The 21,720-nt window shown below is 40.5% G+C and overlaps 1 protein-coding gene across 1 annotated transcript in view; it reads right to left on the bottom strand.

The window, feature by feature from the left end:
* zdhhc8b (zDHHC palmitoyltransferase 8b) overlaps window positions 1-21,720 on the bottom strand; it is a 336,369-nt gene that overhangs the window by 70,484 nt on the left and 244,165 nt on the right. Inside the window, exon 2 of the mRNA XM_073051911.1 lies at window positions 12,894-13,015. Coding sequence (XP_072908012.1) covers window positions 12,894-13,015 — 122 coding nt within the window. The remainder of the gene's footprint in view (window positions 1-12,893; window positions 13,016-21,720) is intronic.

The raw sequence follows: 21,720 nt of genomic DNA, 5'->3' as shown, positions 1-21,720 counted from the left end.
TCCCTCGCGGATAAGGAGGGCCAACTGTATTAACTGCAGATATACTGTCCCCACTTACCAATGAGCAGTGGGTCCGTTTAAATTATTTCCTTCTGCAGGCTTGTTACAAATCACTATGACAACAAGAAAGGATGTAATGTCAAGGCTTTATAAGGCACTTGGTGAGGCCTCACTTGGAGCAGTTTTGGGCCCCTTATCTAAGAAAGGTGCTGGAATTGGAGAGGGTACAGAGGAGGTTCACAAAAATGATTCTGGAATTGTGCAGCTTGTCATACAAGGAGCGTTTGGTGGCTCTGAGCCTGTACTTACTGGAATTCAGAAGAATGAGGAAGGATCTCACTGAAACCAATCAAATGTTAAAAAGCCTCAATAGAGTGGATGTGAAGAGGATGATTCCTATATTGGGGAGTCTATGACCAGAGGACCAGATGAGGAGGAATTTCTTTAGCAAGAGAGAGATGAATTTGTGGAATTTGTTGCCACAGATGGCTGTGGAGGCTAAGTCATTTGGTATATTTAAGGGAGGTGCTGATAGATTCTCAATTAGTCTGGGCATGAAGAGATATGGGCAGGAAGCAGGAGACTGGGGCTGACAGGGAAATGGATCAGCTCTGATGAAATATTGGAGCAGACTGGATGGCCCAAATGGCCTGTTTTGCTCCTATATCTGATCTTATCAGATAGGAACTATTCTAGAGATGAGCAACACCTTGCCTTTAATTTAGTGATCATGTTGCGAGATCCTTTGCAAGAGGCACGCAGAGGCGTGCAATAGGAGAAAGGCGCTTTGTCAACAGGGCTGAACATGTAGGTTAAGTGGTTGGGAAAATGAGGCATGATAACCTGATCAGAAAAAGTCACGTCATCTGAAAGCTTTTTCACAAGTGAGGACAAAGGGGGAAGGAAGGAACTATGATGAAGTCACCCAGATCTCCGGAGAGAAGATATGGGAGAAGGAGCTAGACAAAGTTGTGGAAACAAGTGTATAAAGAATGGAAATATTTATAAAACAATAAGGCAAAGGAGAATAATTAGGTCACCTAACCATTTAGTCAGCCATTACCTCTTATCCCATTCTCCTTCCTTCCCCCCCATAACCTTTGATGGCCTTACTAATCAAAAACCTATCAATCTCCGCTTTAAATATACCCAATGGCTCGGCCTCCAGAGCCTCTGATGGCAATGGATTCCATAGATTCAGCACACTCTGGCTAAAGAAATTCCTCCTCATCTCTGTTCTAAATGGACGTCCCTCTATTCTGAGGCTGTGTCCTCTGGTTCTAGAGACTCCAACTACTGGAAACATCCTCACCATGCCACTACTTTGAGATTTCATTTTCTTGTGGATATTCATAGCAGAACAAAGAAATACAATAGAATCAATTAAAAATGACACATAGAACCATAGAACACAGTACAGGCCCTTCAGTCCTCCATGTTGTGCCGACCCATATAATCCTTTAAAAAAAGCACTAAACCCACACTACCCCATAACCTTCCATTTTTCTTTCATCCATGTGCCTGTCCAAGAGGCTCTTAAATACCCCTGATGTTTTAGCCTCCACCACCATCCCTGGCAAATCATTCCAGGCACTCACAACCCTCTGTGATGTCTCCCCTAAACTTCCCTCCCTTAATTTTGAACCTATGCCCTCTGATGTTTGCCATTGGTGCCCTGGGAAACAGGTACTGACTATCCACCCTATCTATGCCTCTCATAATCTTGTAGACCTCTATCAAGTCCCCTCTCATTCTTCTACGCTCCAAAGAGAAAAGTCCCAGCTCTGCTAACCTTGCTTCATATGACTTGTTCTCAAAACCAGGCAACATCCTGGTAAACCTCCTCTGCACCCTCTCCATAACTCCCACATCCTTCCTACAATGAGGTGACCAGAATTGAACACAATACTCTAAGAGCGGTCTCACCAGAGACATAAAGACTGACAACCAAAAGCCAAACTGTGCAAATACAAAAAGAAGAAAAAATAATAACAAATAAGTAAATAAATAATATTGAGAACATGAAAGAGAGTCTGTATGTTGTGGAACCAGTTCAGTGTTGAAGTGAGTGAAGTTATCCACACTGGTTCAAGAACCTGATGGTTGAAGGGTAATAATTGTCTGTCATATTTACAGGTTTCCCCTGCTATCCGAAGGTAGAGCGTTCCTATGAAATGGTTCGTAAGCCGGAATGTTGTAAAGTGAAGAAGCAGTTACCATTTATTTATCTGGGAAAAATTTGTGAGCGTTCGCAGACCCAAAAAATAACCTACCAAATCATGCCAAATAACACATAAAACCTAAAATAACAGTAACATATAGTAAAAGCAGGAATGATATGATAAATACACAGCTTATATAAAGTAGAAATACTTTTCTGCAATCATTGCAGCACTGTCCATGGTAGCAAAAATCTCACGCAAGCGCTCTCGACAGAAACACTCGGCGCAAGCACTCTCGGCAGAAACACTCTCTCCAGTAATCTTTAAGCTATGAAGCTGCCAGACCAAACCAAATAACACATAAAAATACACAGCCTATATAAAATAGAAATAATGTATGTACAGTGTGGTTTCACTTACTGGAATCAGGAAGACAGTGAGCGCATGATGATGGTGTGTTAGGCTGAGTCGTCGTCGGAGGGTGGGGTGGCGGGAGGTAGGGGAGACTGGGGTGTCATCTCATTGTTGTCTGTTTCTATCAGGCAAGGCAGGTCACCTTTTTCTATGTCTGCCTGCCTCAATGTCGAAGGTTGAGGTTTGTCGTCTGCTGTGGCTGATGTGGAAGGCTTGAAAAATGACAGTATGCTTGACTGCTTAGCCTCGCGCATTTTTCTGTCATACAGTTCTTTGTAAGCATTCAAGCCATCCTGCAAATATGCCCTAAAACTACACACCCTTTCAAAATTAAAGTCATACTTTACAATCATTGCAGCGAAAATCTCACGCAATTGCTTCATGTTCAGTTCCTGGACGACTTCACTTTCAGGTCGTTCGCTACTGCGTTCGGTTTCAACTGTTATCCTTTCCTCTTGCAATTGCAGCAGCTCTTCATCTGTCAGTTCTTGGTCATGGGACGCCAAAACCTCTTCAACATCATCTTCATCAACTTCCACAAACCCAGCCTCCTTAGCCAAATTCACTATATCCTTACTTCATTCCCACGATCGAAATGCTTTATTATGTCTAGTTTTACGCCAAGTGTAAGACCCTTACGAGCTCTTTTAGGTTCTTCCGATACCTTAGAACTCATCTTGCTAACGGATGCACAAAATAAATCAAGATAAAGCACAGATGCTCACAGGCATGTGTTTCAGCAATGGCGGCTGGAATGCAGTTCCGGGGGAGGAGCTTGGCTGTTCCGGGCGCACGCAGCCTTTTTTCATAACAGTGAAAACACTTTCTGTTAGCGAAAACAGGTAACTAATGTAGGCGTTTCATAACAGCGAGGTGTCGTAAAGTGAATGTTCGAAGAACGGGGGCCACCTGTACATCGATGCAACAGTGACAATACTTGAGAAGTATTTTGTTGTCTGTAAAGCACTTTGGGATTTCCTGAGGTTTCTGCTCCTACCCGAAGCACTAACCTTGTGTGAGGAGATGTGGGCCTGCTGATCACTTCCATGTGTTTTGCCTTTCTACTTAACCCCGACACCTGCACCCCGTCCCCTATCCGCTCCAATGAAATTGGTATGAATTGCCCAGAAAGAAACCTCCAGGTGAGAAACACACATTGACTTTCACAGCTGAACTACATTTCTGGAATATGTTCAGTGTGCATGTTCGTAAGTACAGTGCCTATAGTCCCCCACCCCCACCAGAACTCTTCACGTTTTATTGTTTTACAACATTGAATCACAGTGGATTTAATTTGGTTTTTATGACCCTGATCAACAGAAAAAGACTCTTTCATTTCAAAGTGAAAACAGATTTTCACCTTTTGTGAAGGTAGAGGGTAAAATGAATGCAGAAAAATACAGGGAAATCCTGGAGGAAACCCTGATACAGTCTGCAAGAGAACTGCGACTTGGGTAATTTGTTTTCCAGCAAGACGATGACCCCAAGCATAAAGCCAAAGCTTAAGTTTATGCATTAAACATCAAGGTCAATGTCCTGGAATGCAGATCTCAATCCAGTTGAGAACTTGAGGCTGGACTTGTGTTACGTACCCGTGACACGTGACAGTGGTACCCTTGTCACGTGACTGGGGTTGAAGTTATACTGGACATGAGGTAATGGTGGAGTGATGTCATTTTCCCGCCAGTAGAGGTCATGTGACAGGTTTTTTCTACAGGGTATAAAAGGAAGACCCACCCTGTCAGGTGGGGCAGTTCGTGGCTGGATTTGCCAAGATGACTTCATGTCACTGCGTGATTTAAAAGGATGACGCAGTTTAGTTAAAAATGAAGTTTTGTTAATGCCTAAAGTTTAAAAGGTCAGAGCCAACGGTTTCTTTGCTGATGGAGAGTGAAGTTTGGAGATCAAGAAAAATCGATTTTCGATGGATTGACTTCGACCTTGTTTGATCCTCATTCGGAAGGATTTCGTTGACTATTCTCGCTGTTGACCCCTGGGATGACCAGAAAGGGTTTGAGAATAGTGTGGAAGAGAGGTCAGTCACTTTAAGTTGTTATATTTAATAAAATTCGACGTGGGAGTTCGACGCTGGGAATCGAAGGACATCGACGTGGAAGAGAATTTAAATCGCTTTAAAAAAGTCTCTCCTTTTAAAAGTACCGTGAGCTTTTGAACTGTCGGCATATCGTTTTAAAATACTGCTTTCATTCGGCATATCGCTTTGGAGAACTGGTTTCTTCAATACTACTTTAAAGACTGTTTGAGACTGCAAAGCTATTAAGAACTGTCTGACCAGCTGTCAGCAGCTGAGCTCGGACCATTGTTTGGGTTTGTTTACATTTGAAGGGGGTTTGTTATCAGTGTTTAATAAACGGGTTATTTGTTATAAAACCTCTTGCCTAACTCATCTATATTATTGTTGCCCGAATACGTAACATAAATATGGGGGCTCGTCCGGGATTGAATTATTTGAGTTTAATAAGCTTTTTGAATTTTGAATCGGTGTTTTGGTAACGGGGATTGCTCGATTCTTTTTGTTTGTTTGGCTTGTGAGTGGTATTCGGCAACGATGAATATTGATGAGTTTCTGGATTCGCCAGTCGCGGATTTGTTAGTGAAGGCGAAAAAAACTGAAGTGTCTGAGATCGCTAATCGGTTGCATCTTAAAGGGATCTTGCCAACTACTTCAAAAGCTGTAATACAGAGAAAGATCGCATCACACTATGTGGCTTCGGGTCATTTTGAAGAATCGATTTTAGAATCGTTTCCAATAAGTAATCTGGAGATGCAGTTGCAAATTGAACAAATGATGTTAGAAAGGTGTAAATTGGAAATTGAGCAAAAGCAGAGGGATTTTGAATATGCAATGGAGAAATTAAGGTCTGTAGAACAGTCTGCTGATTCTAAAAAACCGTTTGTTGCTAGCCAAGAAATTAAATTGGTCCCTCCATTTAGTGAAACAGAAGTGGAGAGATATTTTCAACATTTTGAAACTATTGCTCGGATGTCAGAGTGGCCGAAAGATAAATGGTCAGTGTTATTACAGAGTGTAATCAAAGGAAAGGCACGACACGTTTACACAGCTTTAACTGCTGCACAAGCATTAGATTATGATATTGTGAAGGAAAATATTCTCAAATCGTATGAGTTGGTCCCAGAAGCGTACAGGGAAAGATTCAGGAGTTTGAAAAAGTCTGTGGAAAAGACTTATGTGGAATTTGCCTATGATAAAGCTATGTGTTTTGAGAGATGGGTTTCTTCTAAAAATGTAAATGGGGACTATGATACATTGAGAGAGCTGATTTTGATGGAGGAATTTAAAAGAAGCATTCCTGTTGAAGTAAGGACCTACTTAAATGAGAGGGATACTGATAAATTGCAGGACTGTGCTAGATTAGCTGATGAGTATGTTTTAATCCATAAGAATAAATTTCCTCAGGGTAGAATTTTTAAGAGGAGAAATAATATGGAGACTCAAGGTAAATCAGAAATTAAATTAGAGGTTAATGAGAGAGGTAAGGAGGAAGGAAAACCTGTGAAGGAAAGACAGTTTGGTCTTATTTGTAACTATTGTAAGAAGCCTGGCCATGTAATAGCTAACTGTTTCAAATTGAAAAAGAAAGAGAAGGAAGCAGTTCCAGATGCTTGTGTGCAACATACTGAAGCACCTGTAAAGTTACAGGGTTTGGTAAACACAAATGAGGATTTGTTAGAGTCTGACAAAGTTAGAAAGGGATATGATCATTTTATAACTGAAGGGTTTGTATCCTTGAAAGAAGGATCTACTCTGGTGCCAATAAAGATTCTTAGGGATACTGGAGCTTCTCAATCACTGATGTTAGATAGTGTGTTGAAGTTTAATGAAGAGAGTGATACTGGTGAGGTGAATTACATAAGAGGTGTTGGAAGTGATTTTATGCCTGTACGTTTACATGAAGTAAATTTAAAGTCAGGGTTAGTTACAGGATTTGTTAAGGTAGGATTACAGCGTAGCTTACCTGTGAAGGGTATTTCTTTATTGTTAGGTAATGACTTGGCAGGTGGACAAGTTTTTCCTGAAGTGCATTTGACAATGGAATCAGAGGTACCTGAGGTGAATTCTAACACAGATTCTTCCTGTGTTGTGACTAGAGCTATGGCTAAAAAAATTGATGTGCAGAATGAGGTTGTTACTCATGACTGTTCAACTCAGGATTTGAGTTTTGAGGATGTGTCAGAAACTTTCTTACCTTCGTTGTTTGAACAAGATTCTGGGAGTAAGTTTGACTATGAAGATTTATCTTTGTCTCGGAAGGAGATGATAGCAGAGCAGAATAGAGATCCTGAGATTGTAAAATTAAAGGAACAAGCTTTACTAGGTAGTGAAATTGAGAAGGTGTCAGTAGGATATTACTTGGAAAAAGGAGTGTTGATGAGAAAGTGGAGGTCGCCTACAATTCCTGCAAGTGAGGAATGGAATGTTGTTTATCAGGTGGTTGTTCCTAAAGTTTATCGGAATGAGATTTTGACTTTAGCTCATAGTGTGCCTTTAGGTGGACATCAAGGGGTAAGGAAAACTGTGGACAAGATTTTAAAACATTTTTACTGGCCTGGTTTAAGAAAAGATGTGGCGATGTTTTGTAAGACGTGCCATACTTGTCAGATTGTGGGTAAACCAAATCAGGTTACACCAGTAGCTCCATTACAACCTATTCCAGCATTTGGTGAACCGTTTTCTAAAGTTATTGTAGATTGTGTTGGTCCATTACCAAAGACAAAAACTGGTTATCAGTATTTGTTGACTATCATGTGTACTTCGTCTAGGTTTCCAGAGGCAGTACCACTTAGGAATATAAAAGCTAAAACTGTGACGAAGGCTCTTATAAAATTCTTTACTTATTTTGGATTGCCTAAGGAAATACAAACTGATCAAGGTAGTAATTTTATGTCTGGATTGTTTCAACAGATAGTTTATAAATTGGGAGCTAAGCAAATTACTTCGTCTGCGTACCATCCAGAATCGCAAGGTGCTTTGGAGAGGTTTCATTCTACTCTCAAGAATATGATTAGGACATATTGTGTGGAGAATGAAAGTGACTGGGATGAGATTATAAACTTACTTTTATTTGTAGTAAGGGAATCGGTACAGGAATCTTTAGGGTTTAGTCCATTTGAACTTGTGTTTGGACATAGAGTTAGAGGACCTTTAGCTTTATTGAAGGAACAGTGGATTAGTAAGGAAGTGCATACTAATTTGTTGGATTATGTTTTGAAATTTAAGGACAGGTTACATAGAGCTTGTAGTTTAGCCAAGGAAAATTTAAAGTTGGCTCAGGAGAAAATGAAGACTTGGTATGATAAGGAAGCTAGGATGAGGATGTTTAAGCCTGGAGATAAGGTGTTGGTTCTTTTCCCAGTGCAGACAAATCCTTTACAAGCTAGATTTCATGGACCTTATGAAATTGTGTCTAGAGTTAATGATGTGGATTATGTAATAAAAACTCCAGATCGTAGAAGGTCAACACAACTTTGCCACATAAATATGATTAAACCATATTTTGAGAAACAATTTGATACTGTGACTGTTGTGGTTAGTGAGAATGAGTTGGATTTAACTGGGAACATGATAGATGATTCATCTGACTTTCATTCTAAATCTAACATTGTTTCTGTTAGGTTACCTAATTCGACTATTTTGGAAAATATGGATGAGAAATTAGCACATTTACAGCTAGAGCAGAAACAACAGATGAAGGAATTGATTTTTAAGTATAAGGATTTGTTTCCAGATGTTCCTAGAAGGACTACTATAGCTTCACATGATGTAGATGTTGGAGATGCCAAACCTATTAAACAACATCCATATAGGATGAACATGGAAAAATGTGAACTTGCTGAGAAGGAAATTGAATACATGTTAGAGAATGATATTATTAGACATTCTAACTCGAATTGGAGTTCGCCATGTGTAATGGTGCCAAAACCTGATGGTAGTATTAGGTTTTGTACGGACTATAGGAAGGTGAATGCTGTAACGAAAACAGATGCATATCCAATTCCTAGAGTAGATGATTGTGTAGATAAGGTTGGAAAAGCAAAGTTCCTTACAAAGATTGATTTATTGAAAGGGTATTGGTGTGTTCCACTAACGGACAGAGGTAGAGAAATTTCTGCATTTGTAACTCCATCTGGGTTATATGAGTATAATGTTCTTCCATTTGGGATGAAGAATGCGCCAGGTACTTTCCAGAGGATGATTAATTCTGTGATTCAGGGATTGAAAGATACTGATGCTTATATTGATGATTTAGTGACAGGAAATGATACTTGGGAAGCACACATTATTGCGGTGGAGAAATTGTTTGAAAAGCTTTCAAAAGCTAACTTGACTATTAATTTAGCCAAGAGTGAATTTGGACATGCTACTGTGATTTACCTTGGTTATGTTGTGGGTCAAGGTAAGGTAGCTCCTGTTCAGGCAAAAGTTCAGGCAATTTTGGAAATTCCCACTCCAACGGGGAAAAAAACTCTCAGAAGGTTTTTGGGAATGGTAGGATATTATCGAAAATTTTGTAAGAATTTTGCTAATGTTGCCCTTCCATTAACTAACCTTCTGCAGAAGAATGTAAAGTTTGTATGGACAGTATTTTGTCAGGAAGCATTTGAAAAATTGAAAACAATGATATGTGAGCAACCTGTGCTTAAGGCACCTGACTTTGAAAAACCTTTTTCATTAGCTGTGGATGCCAGTGATGAAGCTGCGGGAGCAGTATTGATGCAAAGGAATGAGGGTGATGAGGTTGATCATCCAGTAGCATACTTTTCTAAGAAATTTAATAAGCATCAAAGAAACTATTCAACAATAGAGAAAGAATTGTTATCTCTTGTGTTAGCTTTGGAATATTTTGAGGTATATGTTGGTACAACTCAAAAACCACTTATTGTTTACACTGATCATAATCCGTTAGTTTTTCTGAGTAAGATGAAAAACAAAAACAGAAGATTATTAAATTGGAGTTTGATGTTACAAGAGTACAATATTGTGATAACTCATATTAAAGGTAAAGATAATGTGGTTGCTGATTGTCTATCTCGATGTTGAATGTACAATGGTTTTTTTTGGAGTGGTTTTTTTTATTGTAACACTCCTACTGTATTGTATATTGTGTATGTTATATGATTTATACATTTGTTTTTTTTTTGTAAGTAATTGTTAAAAATTTTTGTTCTTGATAGACCAAAAATGTTTTTTTTTGGAGGGAGGTGTTACGTACCCGTGACACGTGACAGTGGTACCCTTGTCACGTGACTGGGGTTGAAGTTATACTGGACATGAGGTAATGGTGGAGTGATGTCATTTTCCCGCCAGTAGAGGTCATGTGACAGGTTTTTTCTACAGGGTATAAAAGGAAGACCCACCCTGTCAGGTGGGGCAGTTCGTGGCTGGATTTGCCAAGATGACTTCATGTCACTGCGTGATTTAAAAGGATGACGCAGTTTAGTTAAAAATGAAGTTTTGTTAATGCCTAAAGTTTAAAAGGTCAGAGCCAACGGTTTCTTTGCTGATGGAGAGTGAAGTTTGGAGATCAAGAAAAATCGATTTTCGATGGATTGACTTCGACCTTGTTTGATCCTCATTCGGAAGGATTTCGTTGACTATTCTCGCTGTTGACCCCTGGGATGACCAGAAAGGGTTTGAGAATAGTGTGGAAGAGAGGTCAGTCACTTTAAGTTGTTATATTTAATAAAATTCGACGTGGGAGTTCGACGCTGGGAATCGAAGGACATCGACGTGGAAGAGAATTTAAATCGCTTTAAAAAAGTCTCTCCTTTTAAAAGTACCGTGAGCTTTTGAACTGTCGGCATATCGTTTTAAAATACTGCTTTCATTCGGCATATCGCTTTGGAGAACTGGTTTTTTCAATACTACTTTAAAGACTGTTTGAGACTGCAAAGCTATTAAGAACTGTCTGACCAGCTGTCAGCAGCTGAGCTCGGACCATTGTTTGGGTTTGTTTACATTTGAAGGGGGTTTGTTATCAGTGTTTAATAAACGGGTTATTTGTTATAAAACCTCTTGCCTAACTCATCTATATTATTGTTGCCCGAATACGTAACACTTGAAAAGGACTGTTCACTCATGATCCCTGTGCAACCTGACAGCGCTTGGGCAATTTTGTAAAGAAGAACAGGGAGAAATTGCAGTGTCCGGACATGCAAAGCTGATAGAGACCTATCCACACAGACTCAAGGCTGTAATTGCTGCCAAAGGTGCATCTACCAAATACTGACTTGAAGAGGGTGAATACTTATGCAATCAATCATTCTGTTTTATATTTGTAATTAATTTAGATCACTTTGTAGTGACATGCTTTCACTTTGACGCGCGAAAGAGTCTTTTTACTATTGATCAGTGTCAAAATAAGCCAAACTAAATCCACTGTGATTCAATGTTGTAAAACAATAAAATATGAAAGCTTCCAAGGGGAGGGGGATGATACTTTTTATAGGCATGTATGTTTGCATGAGTTTATTTAACTTCAAAAAAAGGAAAATATACTGTATTTTCACTTCCACTTAAGCATAGAATGACTCCACTTATCACGTAAATCTTTGATAAAGGAATATCCAGCTGTCAACTCCCCTTTCCAAGTGGACGTCTTTGTGCTGTACTGTTATTCTTGTCCCAATTAACTGAAATACAGCAAGTATTTTCTGTGTTTTATGTATGTCATATTTCCACTGGAATGACATTATATGCATTTTTTCCTTAATCAATTCAAATTGTTAGTGAAATTTTGACAACAAAATGTATTGTGAATCATTGACTATTATGCCATTGAGCTATCTGCAGATTTTCCTGCAAATGACACTACTTGATCACTCAAAAACTTCTACAAATGTACCGTGGAGAGCGTTCTGACTGGCTGCATCACCGTCTGGTCTGGGGGAGGGGCTACTGCACAAGGTTGAAGTTGCAGAAACTTGTAAAATTAGTCAGCTCCATCATGGGTACTAGCCTCTGTAGTATCCAAGACATCTTTAAGGAGCGGTGTCTCAGGAAGACTGCGTCCATCACTAAGAATTCCCATCATCCAGCACATATCCTCTTCACAGGGGACCTCACTGAAATCTATTGAAAATTGAAAGGTCTAGATCGATCTGTGGGCATGGAGGCACACACTAGCAATTCAGGAACAGCTTCTTCCCCTCTGCCATCCAATTTCTGAATGGACATTGAACCCATGAACATTACATCACTAGTTTTATTTCTGTTTTTTGTTTACGCTACTTATTTTAATATAACTGTTTAATATACATATACAGTATATACTTGATATAACTAATTTTTATCTATATTTATTTATCTATCATGTATTGTATTGTACTGCTGCTGCAAAGTTAACAAATTTCTCGATTTTTGCTGGTGATAGCAAACCTGATTCCAATTCTGATCTGTCAATAGCTCCTCTTCAACCCCACAACAGATGCTGCCCGATCTACTGAGTTCCTTCAGTAGTTTGTTGTTTTGCTCCAAATTCCAGCATCTGCAGTTTCTTGGGTCTTTTTACCAAGTAACATGACTGGTTATTCACAACTTCTGCATTTACTGACTACTCTTCTAAAAATGCTGAGAAATCACAGGTAGATAGGGCTGTAAAGAAAGCTTTTGGCACATTGGCCTTCATAAATCAATGTATTGAGTACAGGAGATGGAATGTTATGTTGAAGTTGTATAGGATGCTAGTGAGGCCTAATTTGGAGAACTGTGTGCAGTTTCGGTCACCTTTCTGCAGGAAACATGTAAATAAGACTGAAAGAACACAGCAAAAATTTACAAGGATTTTGCTGGGATTGGAGGATGTGAGTTATATGGAAAGATTAAATAGGTTAGGACTTTATTCCTTGGAACATAGAAGATTGAGGGGAGAGTTGATAGAGGTATATAAAATTATGAGGAGCATAGAAAGGGTAAATGTAAGCAGGCTTTTTCCACTGAGGTTGGGTGGGACTACAACCAGAGGTTATGAAGGTGAAAAGTTTAAGGTGATCATGAGAGGAAACTTCTTCACTCAGAGGGTTGTGAGAGTGTGAAGTGAGTTGCCAGCGCAAACAGTACATATGAGCTGAATTTCAATACTTAAGAGAAGTCTGTATAAATACATGGATGGGAGGGACATGGAGAGTTATGGTTCCAGTGTAGGTTGATGAGTGTAGGCAGTTAAATGGTTTGGCGTGGACTAGATGCACTGAAGGACCTGTTTCTGTGCTGTACCTTTCTACAACTATATGATTCTAATTTTGAAAACTGTGGTCATGTCATCTTGGCACACTAACCTCGTGGAAAGATCCCCGGGTCCATAAATGTCGCCATGCTGAAGTTTGCCAAAACAAATAGAAACACGAGGCCATTGTAGACTGGAATCGCTGGAGAGATCTCTTTCGTTAACCAAGGGCACCTATTGGAAAGTAAGAAACATGCAGATTAGGGAAGGAGTCAACCAAGGTTCTTTGCTCTAGGTTTCAATAAAGATTGCTGCTCGAGTGATTAACTGGGCTTCTGCATTTACTGCATTGTATTAAGTGTGCGCCAGAGTCCGACAAATACTACTGCCAATGAATATAATTATGACGCTTACCCTGAAACACAAAAAACAGCAGAGGGACAAACACAAGTGTCTGACTGCATTAACAGTAACACTAGACAACAAATTTTTTCATAAGTGTTCTTTCCTCATAAGTTTTTTTTGTTTAAGATAGACCGTTTGAAGCTAAACACAAACATAACTTCAAACTACTTGTATCACATAGGAAACTGGAGAAATAAGAAACTAACTTCTATTGAATATAATGTGTTTGACTGGAGAATGATGCAGATGCTTTGCAATAGTTCAACAAAGCTAAAAATGATTTGTTGATAATTTTCGTTTGTACTCAGTATCCGAAGCTTCTTGCTTATGTGTCCCACTGCTGCCTGTAAGGAGTTTATACGTTCTCCCCGTGACTGCATGGGTTTCCTCCGGGTGCTCCGCTTTCCTCTCATGGTCCAAAGAGGAACCAGTTGATAGGTTAATTGGTCATTGTAAATTGCCTCAGGATTATGCTAGGATTAAATTGGGGGATTGCATGGTGGTGTGGTTTGAAGGGCCTATTCTGTGCTGCACCTCAATAAATAAAAATAAATGATCAGCCAGCATTGATGGATTCCAGTTGCCTTGATTCCGTTTCTCCATGACTGCAATGTCCTGGTAAAAGCGTTCACCATGCTCGTCACTGACAGTGCCAAGAATTGCAGGAGAGAAGTCTAAATGGGAATGCAGAAAATGAATCTTTAGTGCCAAGTTGCACTTTGTGGTTTTGTATGCTTGAAGCATGTTGTCAACCAGCTCCACGAAGTTTGGTGCTCTGTAGTTGGCAAGAGAACTTTCAACAACATCCTTGAATGCCTTCCATGTGATTTTTCTCCAGTCCCACTAGAAGCCCTTCAAATTGCCTGTCACTGATAACCTGTTTGATTGGTAGATCAACAAAAATGCCTTCCTTAAACTTCGCATCAGTTATGCTGATTTGAATTATGAACTGGAATGAGAAATACGGGCAATTTAAAAAATTGGTCTGTGTTAGAGAAATTTCATTACAATTTTCATGATCAGCAGCCTTAAACCCATAAGATACACACACAAGTTTTCAGGAAGCAAAATCTTTACTGTCCAATGTCATAAAAAAAGCTTATAGAAAGTGCCAAATAACATTTGATACGTGGAGCTCATTAACATTTGGGATAAATCATTTGGCTTGGCTCTCTATTTGCCCATCAACCTATAAATTAATTTACTCCATCATGGAATAATGCCCTTTATCCACGAGAGATTTACAAATATTTTGCAAATCCTCATATACCTCTGGTAAGACATCTACAGTATTTTCTTATACTCAAATGATCTTGAAGCAAGAGCTGACATACCATTCACTGGTTCAGCTTAATATCAGAGAATATATACAACCTGAAATTCTTACTCTTCACAGACATCCACCAAACAGAAGAGTACCCCAATGACAGATAACATTAGAACCCCAAAGTAGCAGCAAAATCAACCCTCCACTCCCCCCCTTGTTCCAGCAGAAATATCAGTCCCTCTCTACCAAGCCCCAGAGACCATGATCGAAAGACCATCAAAAACTACTGCCCATCCTAACAGCTGAACGGGAGAGAGAGAGAGAGAGAGAGAGGGGGGGGGGGAGAGGGAGAGAGAGGGGGGGGGAGAGGGAGAGAGAGGGGGGAGAGTGAGAGAGAGGGAGGGAGAGAGAGGGAGAGGGAGGAGAGAGAGAGAGAGAGAGAGAGAGAGAGAGAGAGAGAGAGAGAGAGAGAGAGAGAGAGAGAGAGAGAGAGAGAGAGAGAGAGAGATAGAGATAGAGATAGAGATATATAGAGATAGAGATAGAGAATATTCTCTCCTGCCTCTGCAAAGGGGGAGGCCAACAGCTAACTGAGCTAACTGTTTCGATGATAGTCTCCAGCATCGCTTATTCCAATGAGAGGGACCTCACTGAAATCTATTGAATATTGAAAGATTTAGATCGATCTGTGGACATGAGGGAGTGTTGCCAATAGAGGGAGAGTCTAGGACCAGACGGCATGGCCTCAGAATAGAAGGACATTCCTTTAGAATGGAGATGAGGAGGAATTTCTTTAGCCAGAGGGTGGTGAGTCTGTAGAATTCATTGCCACAAATGGCTGTGGAGGCCAAGTCATTGGAGAGTTTAATAAATTCTTGATCAATAAGGGTGTCAAGAGTGATAATAAATCAGCCATGATCGAATGGCTGAGCAGACTTGATGGACTGAATGGCCTAAATCTGCTCCTATGTCTCATGGTCTTATGCATCAGTAATTTGTGTACATGGATACCCAGATCCCTGTGAACACCACTACCCTTCAAACTCTCACCATTTAAACAAAAGAACTTTGTTTTATTTTTACCTCTCATTTTTCATATTACAATGGATTTTGGTTAATTGGGACACATCAGGATCAGTACATTTTGGCCCAATTAAGCTGCTGCCCCGATTAGCCGAAGTTTTGTGGAAATAGTTTAAAAGATTTTAAAAAGACAAACTACCATTTAACTGAGCAACAAATTGTGTATTCAATGAAATACAGCAGGGGTCATCAACCTTTTCTGCACCGCCGACCGGTTTAATATTGACAATATTCTTGCGGATCAGCCAACGGGGGTGGAGGGGGTGGGGGGGAGTTAATCACGACCGGAATATAGGTAATAAGTCAACTATCAGACACTTATAAGTGGCTAATACACTCAATTTTGTTTCTAAAAGGGTTTACCTAACAAATTTAATATTAAACACACAGCGCATATTTTCCTTGTATGAACATATAAAATTGTCGCAACACACCAGTGAGAGGATAAGATAAGGGCCGGTGGTCGCAGTCCGGAGAAAGCAGCTGACAAAAGTTTGGCTCGAGAGATGACTTTCAGTAGGTCGCAGCGAGGTAGCTGCTCTGCTACTTATGAAACCCTGAGCCCGAATTAGGTTGCCTGTGAATATTTTAGCAGTGGGTTCCTCACGAACATTCGGTGTGCTAAACAGGTTTAGAGGCAGCGCCCATCTGTCCACGCTCCAGGCCTGTAGCAACAACACTTCTCACTGGCCGCGTGAGGTGCCTCGTTACCCGAAGCCAACCTAGACAGGTCGAAGCCTAAGGTGGGTAACGACTTCACATGCATTCACGTTCAACAGTGGGCGTGACAGGGAGTGAGGAAAGGTGCAGCTGACTCATATCGTTTCATATCGCCAAATCATATCATTTTCTCGCAGCCTGGTAGCACGCTTAGCAGCCAGTGTGGTTGGGGACCACTGAAATACAGAACAAACTGGAACATTATCAATACCACTACAGTACTATAAAACTGTGTATTAGTTCCTAATAGCTATCAATAGTATGTCGCTGCGTTCTTTTGATTGACTATAAATGAACAAAATCAATGCAGACACCTATTGCAGATAATGAACTACCTTCATACAATGTTTCAATGATTGGATCCTTCAAACCTTCATTTTTGTCATAACATTCAAAATGATTGTCGATACCTTCAAATTCTTCATAGTTCCTAACTTGTTTAAGGAGTGAAATTATTTAATTTTCGCTCCCAACCATTTCTGTCATCTCCAAGCCTGAATACTTGATGCCGCAGTGAGCAAAACAGTTCTGAAATTGTCTTACTACTTACTTCTCGCAGCTATCAGTGACCAAACTCGCTGCTTTTTTTAATGCAAACATGCGCAGTGGACTCTATTTAAAAACTGTTTGCTGTAAGCGTGGTGTAGTATCTAACGGCCACACAAATGTACGCAACTGACACTAGTTAAAAGCTGTTCAGCATGAGTCTCCTGTCCCAATTAAGTGGCACATCCAATATAAGCATCTGCCTCACTTAACCAATGGCCCACTTAATTGGAATCCACCAGTCCTCATCAACGGATCAGAAGTGGAAAGAGTGAGCAATTCAAGTTTCTGATGTCAATATCTCTGAGGCCTAACCTATCGATGAAGGCACGACAGCAGCTACATTTCATCAGCAGTTGAGAAGATGTGGTCTGTCTCCAAAAATACTCAAAAATGTCAAAAGCACCGTGGAGAGCATTCTAACTGGCAGCATCTCTGCACAAGATCGAAGCACGCTGCAGAGTTCTAAAATTAGCCACCTCCAACATGAGTACTACCCTCCGTAGTATCTGGGACATCTTCAAGGATCCTCAAAAAGGCAGCATCAATTATTAGAATCAGAATCAGGTTTACTACCACCAGCATGTGATGTGAAATTTGTTAACTTAGCAGCAGCAGTTCAATGCAATACATAATCTAGCAGAAAGAAAAAATAATAAATAAAATAAAAATAAGAATAATAAATAAACAAGTAAATCAATTACAGTATATTGAATAGATTTTTAAAAACATGCAAAAACAGAAATACTGTATATTTAAAAAAAGTGAGGTAGTGTCCAAAGATTCAATGTCCATTTAGGAATCAGGTGGCAGAGGGGAAGAAGCTGTTCCTGAATCGCTGAGGGTGTGCCTTCAGGCTTCTGTACCTCCTACCTGAGGGTAACAGTGAGAAAAGAGCATGCCCTGGGTGCTGAAGGTCCTTAATAATGGACGCTGCCTTTCTGAGACAACGCTCTCTGAAGATGTCCTAGGTACTTCGTAGGCTAGTACCCAAGATGAAATTGATTAGATTTACAAACTTCAAGAGCTTCTTTCGGTCCTGTGCAGTAGCCCCTCCATACCAGACAGTGATGCAGCCTGTCAGAATGCTCTCCACAGTACAACTACAGAAGTTTTTGAGTGTATTTGTTGACATGCCAAATCTCTTCAAACTCCTAATAAAGTATAGCCGCTGACTTGCCTTCTTTATAACTACATTGATATGTTCGGACCAGGTTAGATCCTCAGAGATCTTGACACCCAGGAACTTGAAACTGCACATTCTTTCCATTTCTGATCCCTCTATAAGGATTGGTGTGTGTTCCTTCGTCTTACTCTTCCTGAAGTCCACAATCAACTCTTTCATCTTACTGATGTTGAGTGCCAGGTTGTTGCTGCGGCACCACTCCACTAGTTGGCCTATCACACTCCTGTACACCCTCTCATCTCCATCTGAGATTCTACCAACAACAGTGGTATCATCAGCAAATTTATAGATGGTATTTGAGCTATGCCTAGCCACACAATAATGTCTAAAGAGAGTAGAGCAGTGGATTAAGCACACACCCCTGAGGTGCGCCAGTGTTGATAGTCAGTGAGGAGGATATGTAATCACCAATCTGCAGATTGTAGTTTTCTGGTTAGGAAGTCGAGGATCCAACTGCAGAGGCAGGTACAGAGGCCCAGGTTCTGCAACTTCTCAATCAGGATTGTGAGAATGATGGTATTAAATGCTGAGCTGTAGTCGAGAAACAGCATACTGATGTGGGTGTTTGTGTTGTCCAGGTGGTCTAAAAGCTGTGTGGAGAACCATTGACCTATTGTGGCGATAGGCAAATTGCAATGGGTCCAGGTCCTTGCTGAGGCAGGAGTTCAGTCTAGTCATAACCAACCTCTCAAAGCATTTCATCACTGTAGATATGAGTGCTACTGGTTGAAAATGTCCTTGAATACTCCCGCTAATTGCTTGGCACAGGTTTTCAGAGCCCTACCAGGTACTCCATCAGGACCTTCTGTTTTGCGAGGGTTCACTCTCTTTAAATACAGCCTAACACCAGCCTCTGAGACAGAGATCACAGGGTCATCAGGTGTAGCAGGGATCTTCACAGCTATACTTGAGTTCTCCCTTTTAAACCGAGCATAGACAGCATTGAGTTCATCTGGTAGAGTGGCATTGCTGCCATACATGCTATTGGGTTTTGTTTTGTAGGAAGTAATGTCTTACAGACCCTGCCAGAGTTGCCGTGCATCCGATGTCGCCTCCAACCTCATTTAAAATTGTCTCTTCACCCTTGAAATAGCCCTCCACAAATCATACCTGGTTTTCTGGTACAGACCTAGGTCGCCAGACTTGAATGCCACAGATACAACCATATAACAATTACAGCACGGAAACAGGCCATCTCGGCCCTTCTAGTCCCTGCCGAACGCTTACTCTCACCTAGTCCCACCGACCTGCACTCAGCCCATAATCCTCCGTTCCTTTCCTGTCCATATACCAATCCAATTTTACTTTAAATGACAATATCAAACCAGCCTCTACTACTTCTACTGGAAGCTCATTCCACACAGCTACCACTCTCTGAGTAAAGAAATTCCCCCTCATGTTACTCTTAAACTTTTGCCCCCTAACTCTCAACTCATGTCCTCTTGTTTGAATCTCCCCTACTATCAATGGAAAAAGCCTATCCACGTCAACTCTATCTATCCCCCTCATAATTTTAAATATCTCTATCAAGTCCCCCCTCAACTTTCTACGCTCCAAAGAATAAAGACCTAACTTGTTCAACCTTTCTCTGTAACTTAGGTGCTGAAACCCAGGTAACATTCTAGTAAATCTCCTCTGTACCCTAGCCTTCAGCAGACAACGTACCTCCTGGTTCATCCACGGCTTTTGCTTTGGGAATGTACAGCAGGTCTTTTTGAGCACGCACTCATCCACACAGGTTTTAATGAAGTTGGTAACAACTGCAGCATACCCATCCAGGTTCAAAGATGAATCCCTGAATACAGTCCAGTCCAGTCCAAAGCAGTCCTGTAGACACTCCTGTGCTTCCCTTGTCCAAACCTTCTTGGTCCTCGCTGCTGGTGCTGCAGTTCTCAGTCTCTGCCTATACTCAGGGAGTAGAAGTACAGCCAGGTGATCAGACTTCCTGCAGTGAGGGTGTGGAATAGCTCGATGGTGTACAATGGTCCAGTGAGTTGTTTCCTCTGGTATTGCAAGTGATCAGTTGATGGTAGTTGCTTCGTGAGTTTTTTCAGACTGGCCTGGTTAAAATCTCCCAAAACGATGGTGAAGGCATTAGGGTGCATTGTTTCATGCATGTTGATCCCTTTGCTCAGATCATCAGGACCCCTATCACCTAAGTCTTACCTAAGTCTTGCCTTGTTCTCATTGCTAATGAGCTCTTGTTGCTCATTGTTCTCATCAGGGAGAAGGTACACAAAAATGACGGCACACACTCAATGATTCAAGAACAGCTTCTTCCCCTCTGTCATCTGATTTCTGAATGGACATTGTAACGTTCTCGCTCGGGTGTAACGGACCCGAATTAAACGTCGAGGTAAACCGGAGTCAATGAAAACAAGGTCACAGTAAGATTAACCATTTACTGTTCACTCTTCACATTAACGTATGGTGAAAACTGTTGATAAAACAATACAAGATTGGTACAGTGTTTGTTTCCTTCTAAATATCACATTTACATTGTGAATACTTGCAAAGGTAAAACTACATTACATTAAAGTGCAGCATACAGTCAGAATCTACCTGCTCCATTGACTGCTTTAAATACACTTCAACACAAACTATCCCGACTCTTTAACTAACGAAAACATAAACCTTATCGACCGTCGTTACTTTTAACAGAATCAGCGTTAACATTTTAACTCAACATATCGATTATCTAATGACTTACAGCGTTGCTTTCACTGTGTTTTTGGTGCATAGAGAAAACTTAACCAGCGCTGTGGCGCCACATGTGAGCAACCCCCACCCTTGCGTTTATCCCAAACCGGTATTTTCCCACAAGACGCGGCGAACCCGGATGTGACGTCATCGCAGCCGCGATATATTACAGACAAATAAATTGACTTAAACAATCCTAACTTTAACTAAAAAATGCTAACAAATTACTAAGCGAAAATATTATAAACTAAATAACTGCCCTAAAGGCAGCACAGACATGGAACCCATGAACACTACTTTTGCACTACTTATTTAACTATTTAATATATACGCCTATACTGCAGTACTGTAATTCAGTTTTTTTCCCTCTATTATTATGCATTGCATTGCAGTGCTGCTGCAAAGTTAACAAATTTCACGACATAAATTGGTGATATTAATCCTGATTCTGATTCTGCATTTGATCAGCTGTATCCTCATCCATTTACTTCCTCTGCCTATATACCCTGCCTGAAGCCTTTTTGTTTCTTTCTTACAAATCCATGATGATTGAAGTGTTCTCAAGAATTTAAGATTGAGTATTCTACCTTTAATTAATGTCATCTACATAACATGAATACAACACAGTGGGAGACTGTTCCAGGAAATTGTGAGACCATAATTTCTGTTGCTCATCTATTGTCTGCCATGTTTTGATTGTCATAGTCCTTTCAATTCCCTCATGAAACATCTTTCTTTTCATAAATGGCCTTTTTTAAAACCTTCATCTTTGACTATGCTTTTTGGTGGTTCGTCCTTACACCTCAGATGCAGATTTTTTTGAACGCACATTTGGCCAGATAATGAGAATTAACCATATAACCATTTAACCATATAACAATCACAGCACGGAAACAGGCCATCTCGGCCCTTCTAGTCCATGCCGAACGCTTACTCTCACCTCCTCCCACTGGCCCTCACTCAGCCCATAACCCTCCATTCTTTTCCTGTCCATATACCTATCCAATTTTACTTTAAAATGACAATACCGAA

Source organism: Hemitrygon akajei, chromosome 7 (genome assembly GCF_048418815.1).
Source record: "Hemitrygon akajei chromosome 7, sHemAka1.3, whole genome shotgun sequence".
NCBI classification, from domain to species: Eukaryota; Metazoa; Chordata; class Chondrichthyes; order Myliobatiformes; family Dasyatidae; genus Hemitrygon; species Hemitrygon akajei.
This window is presented reverse-complemented; position numbering and strand designations above follow the sequence as displayed.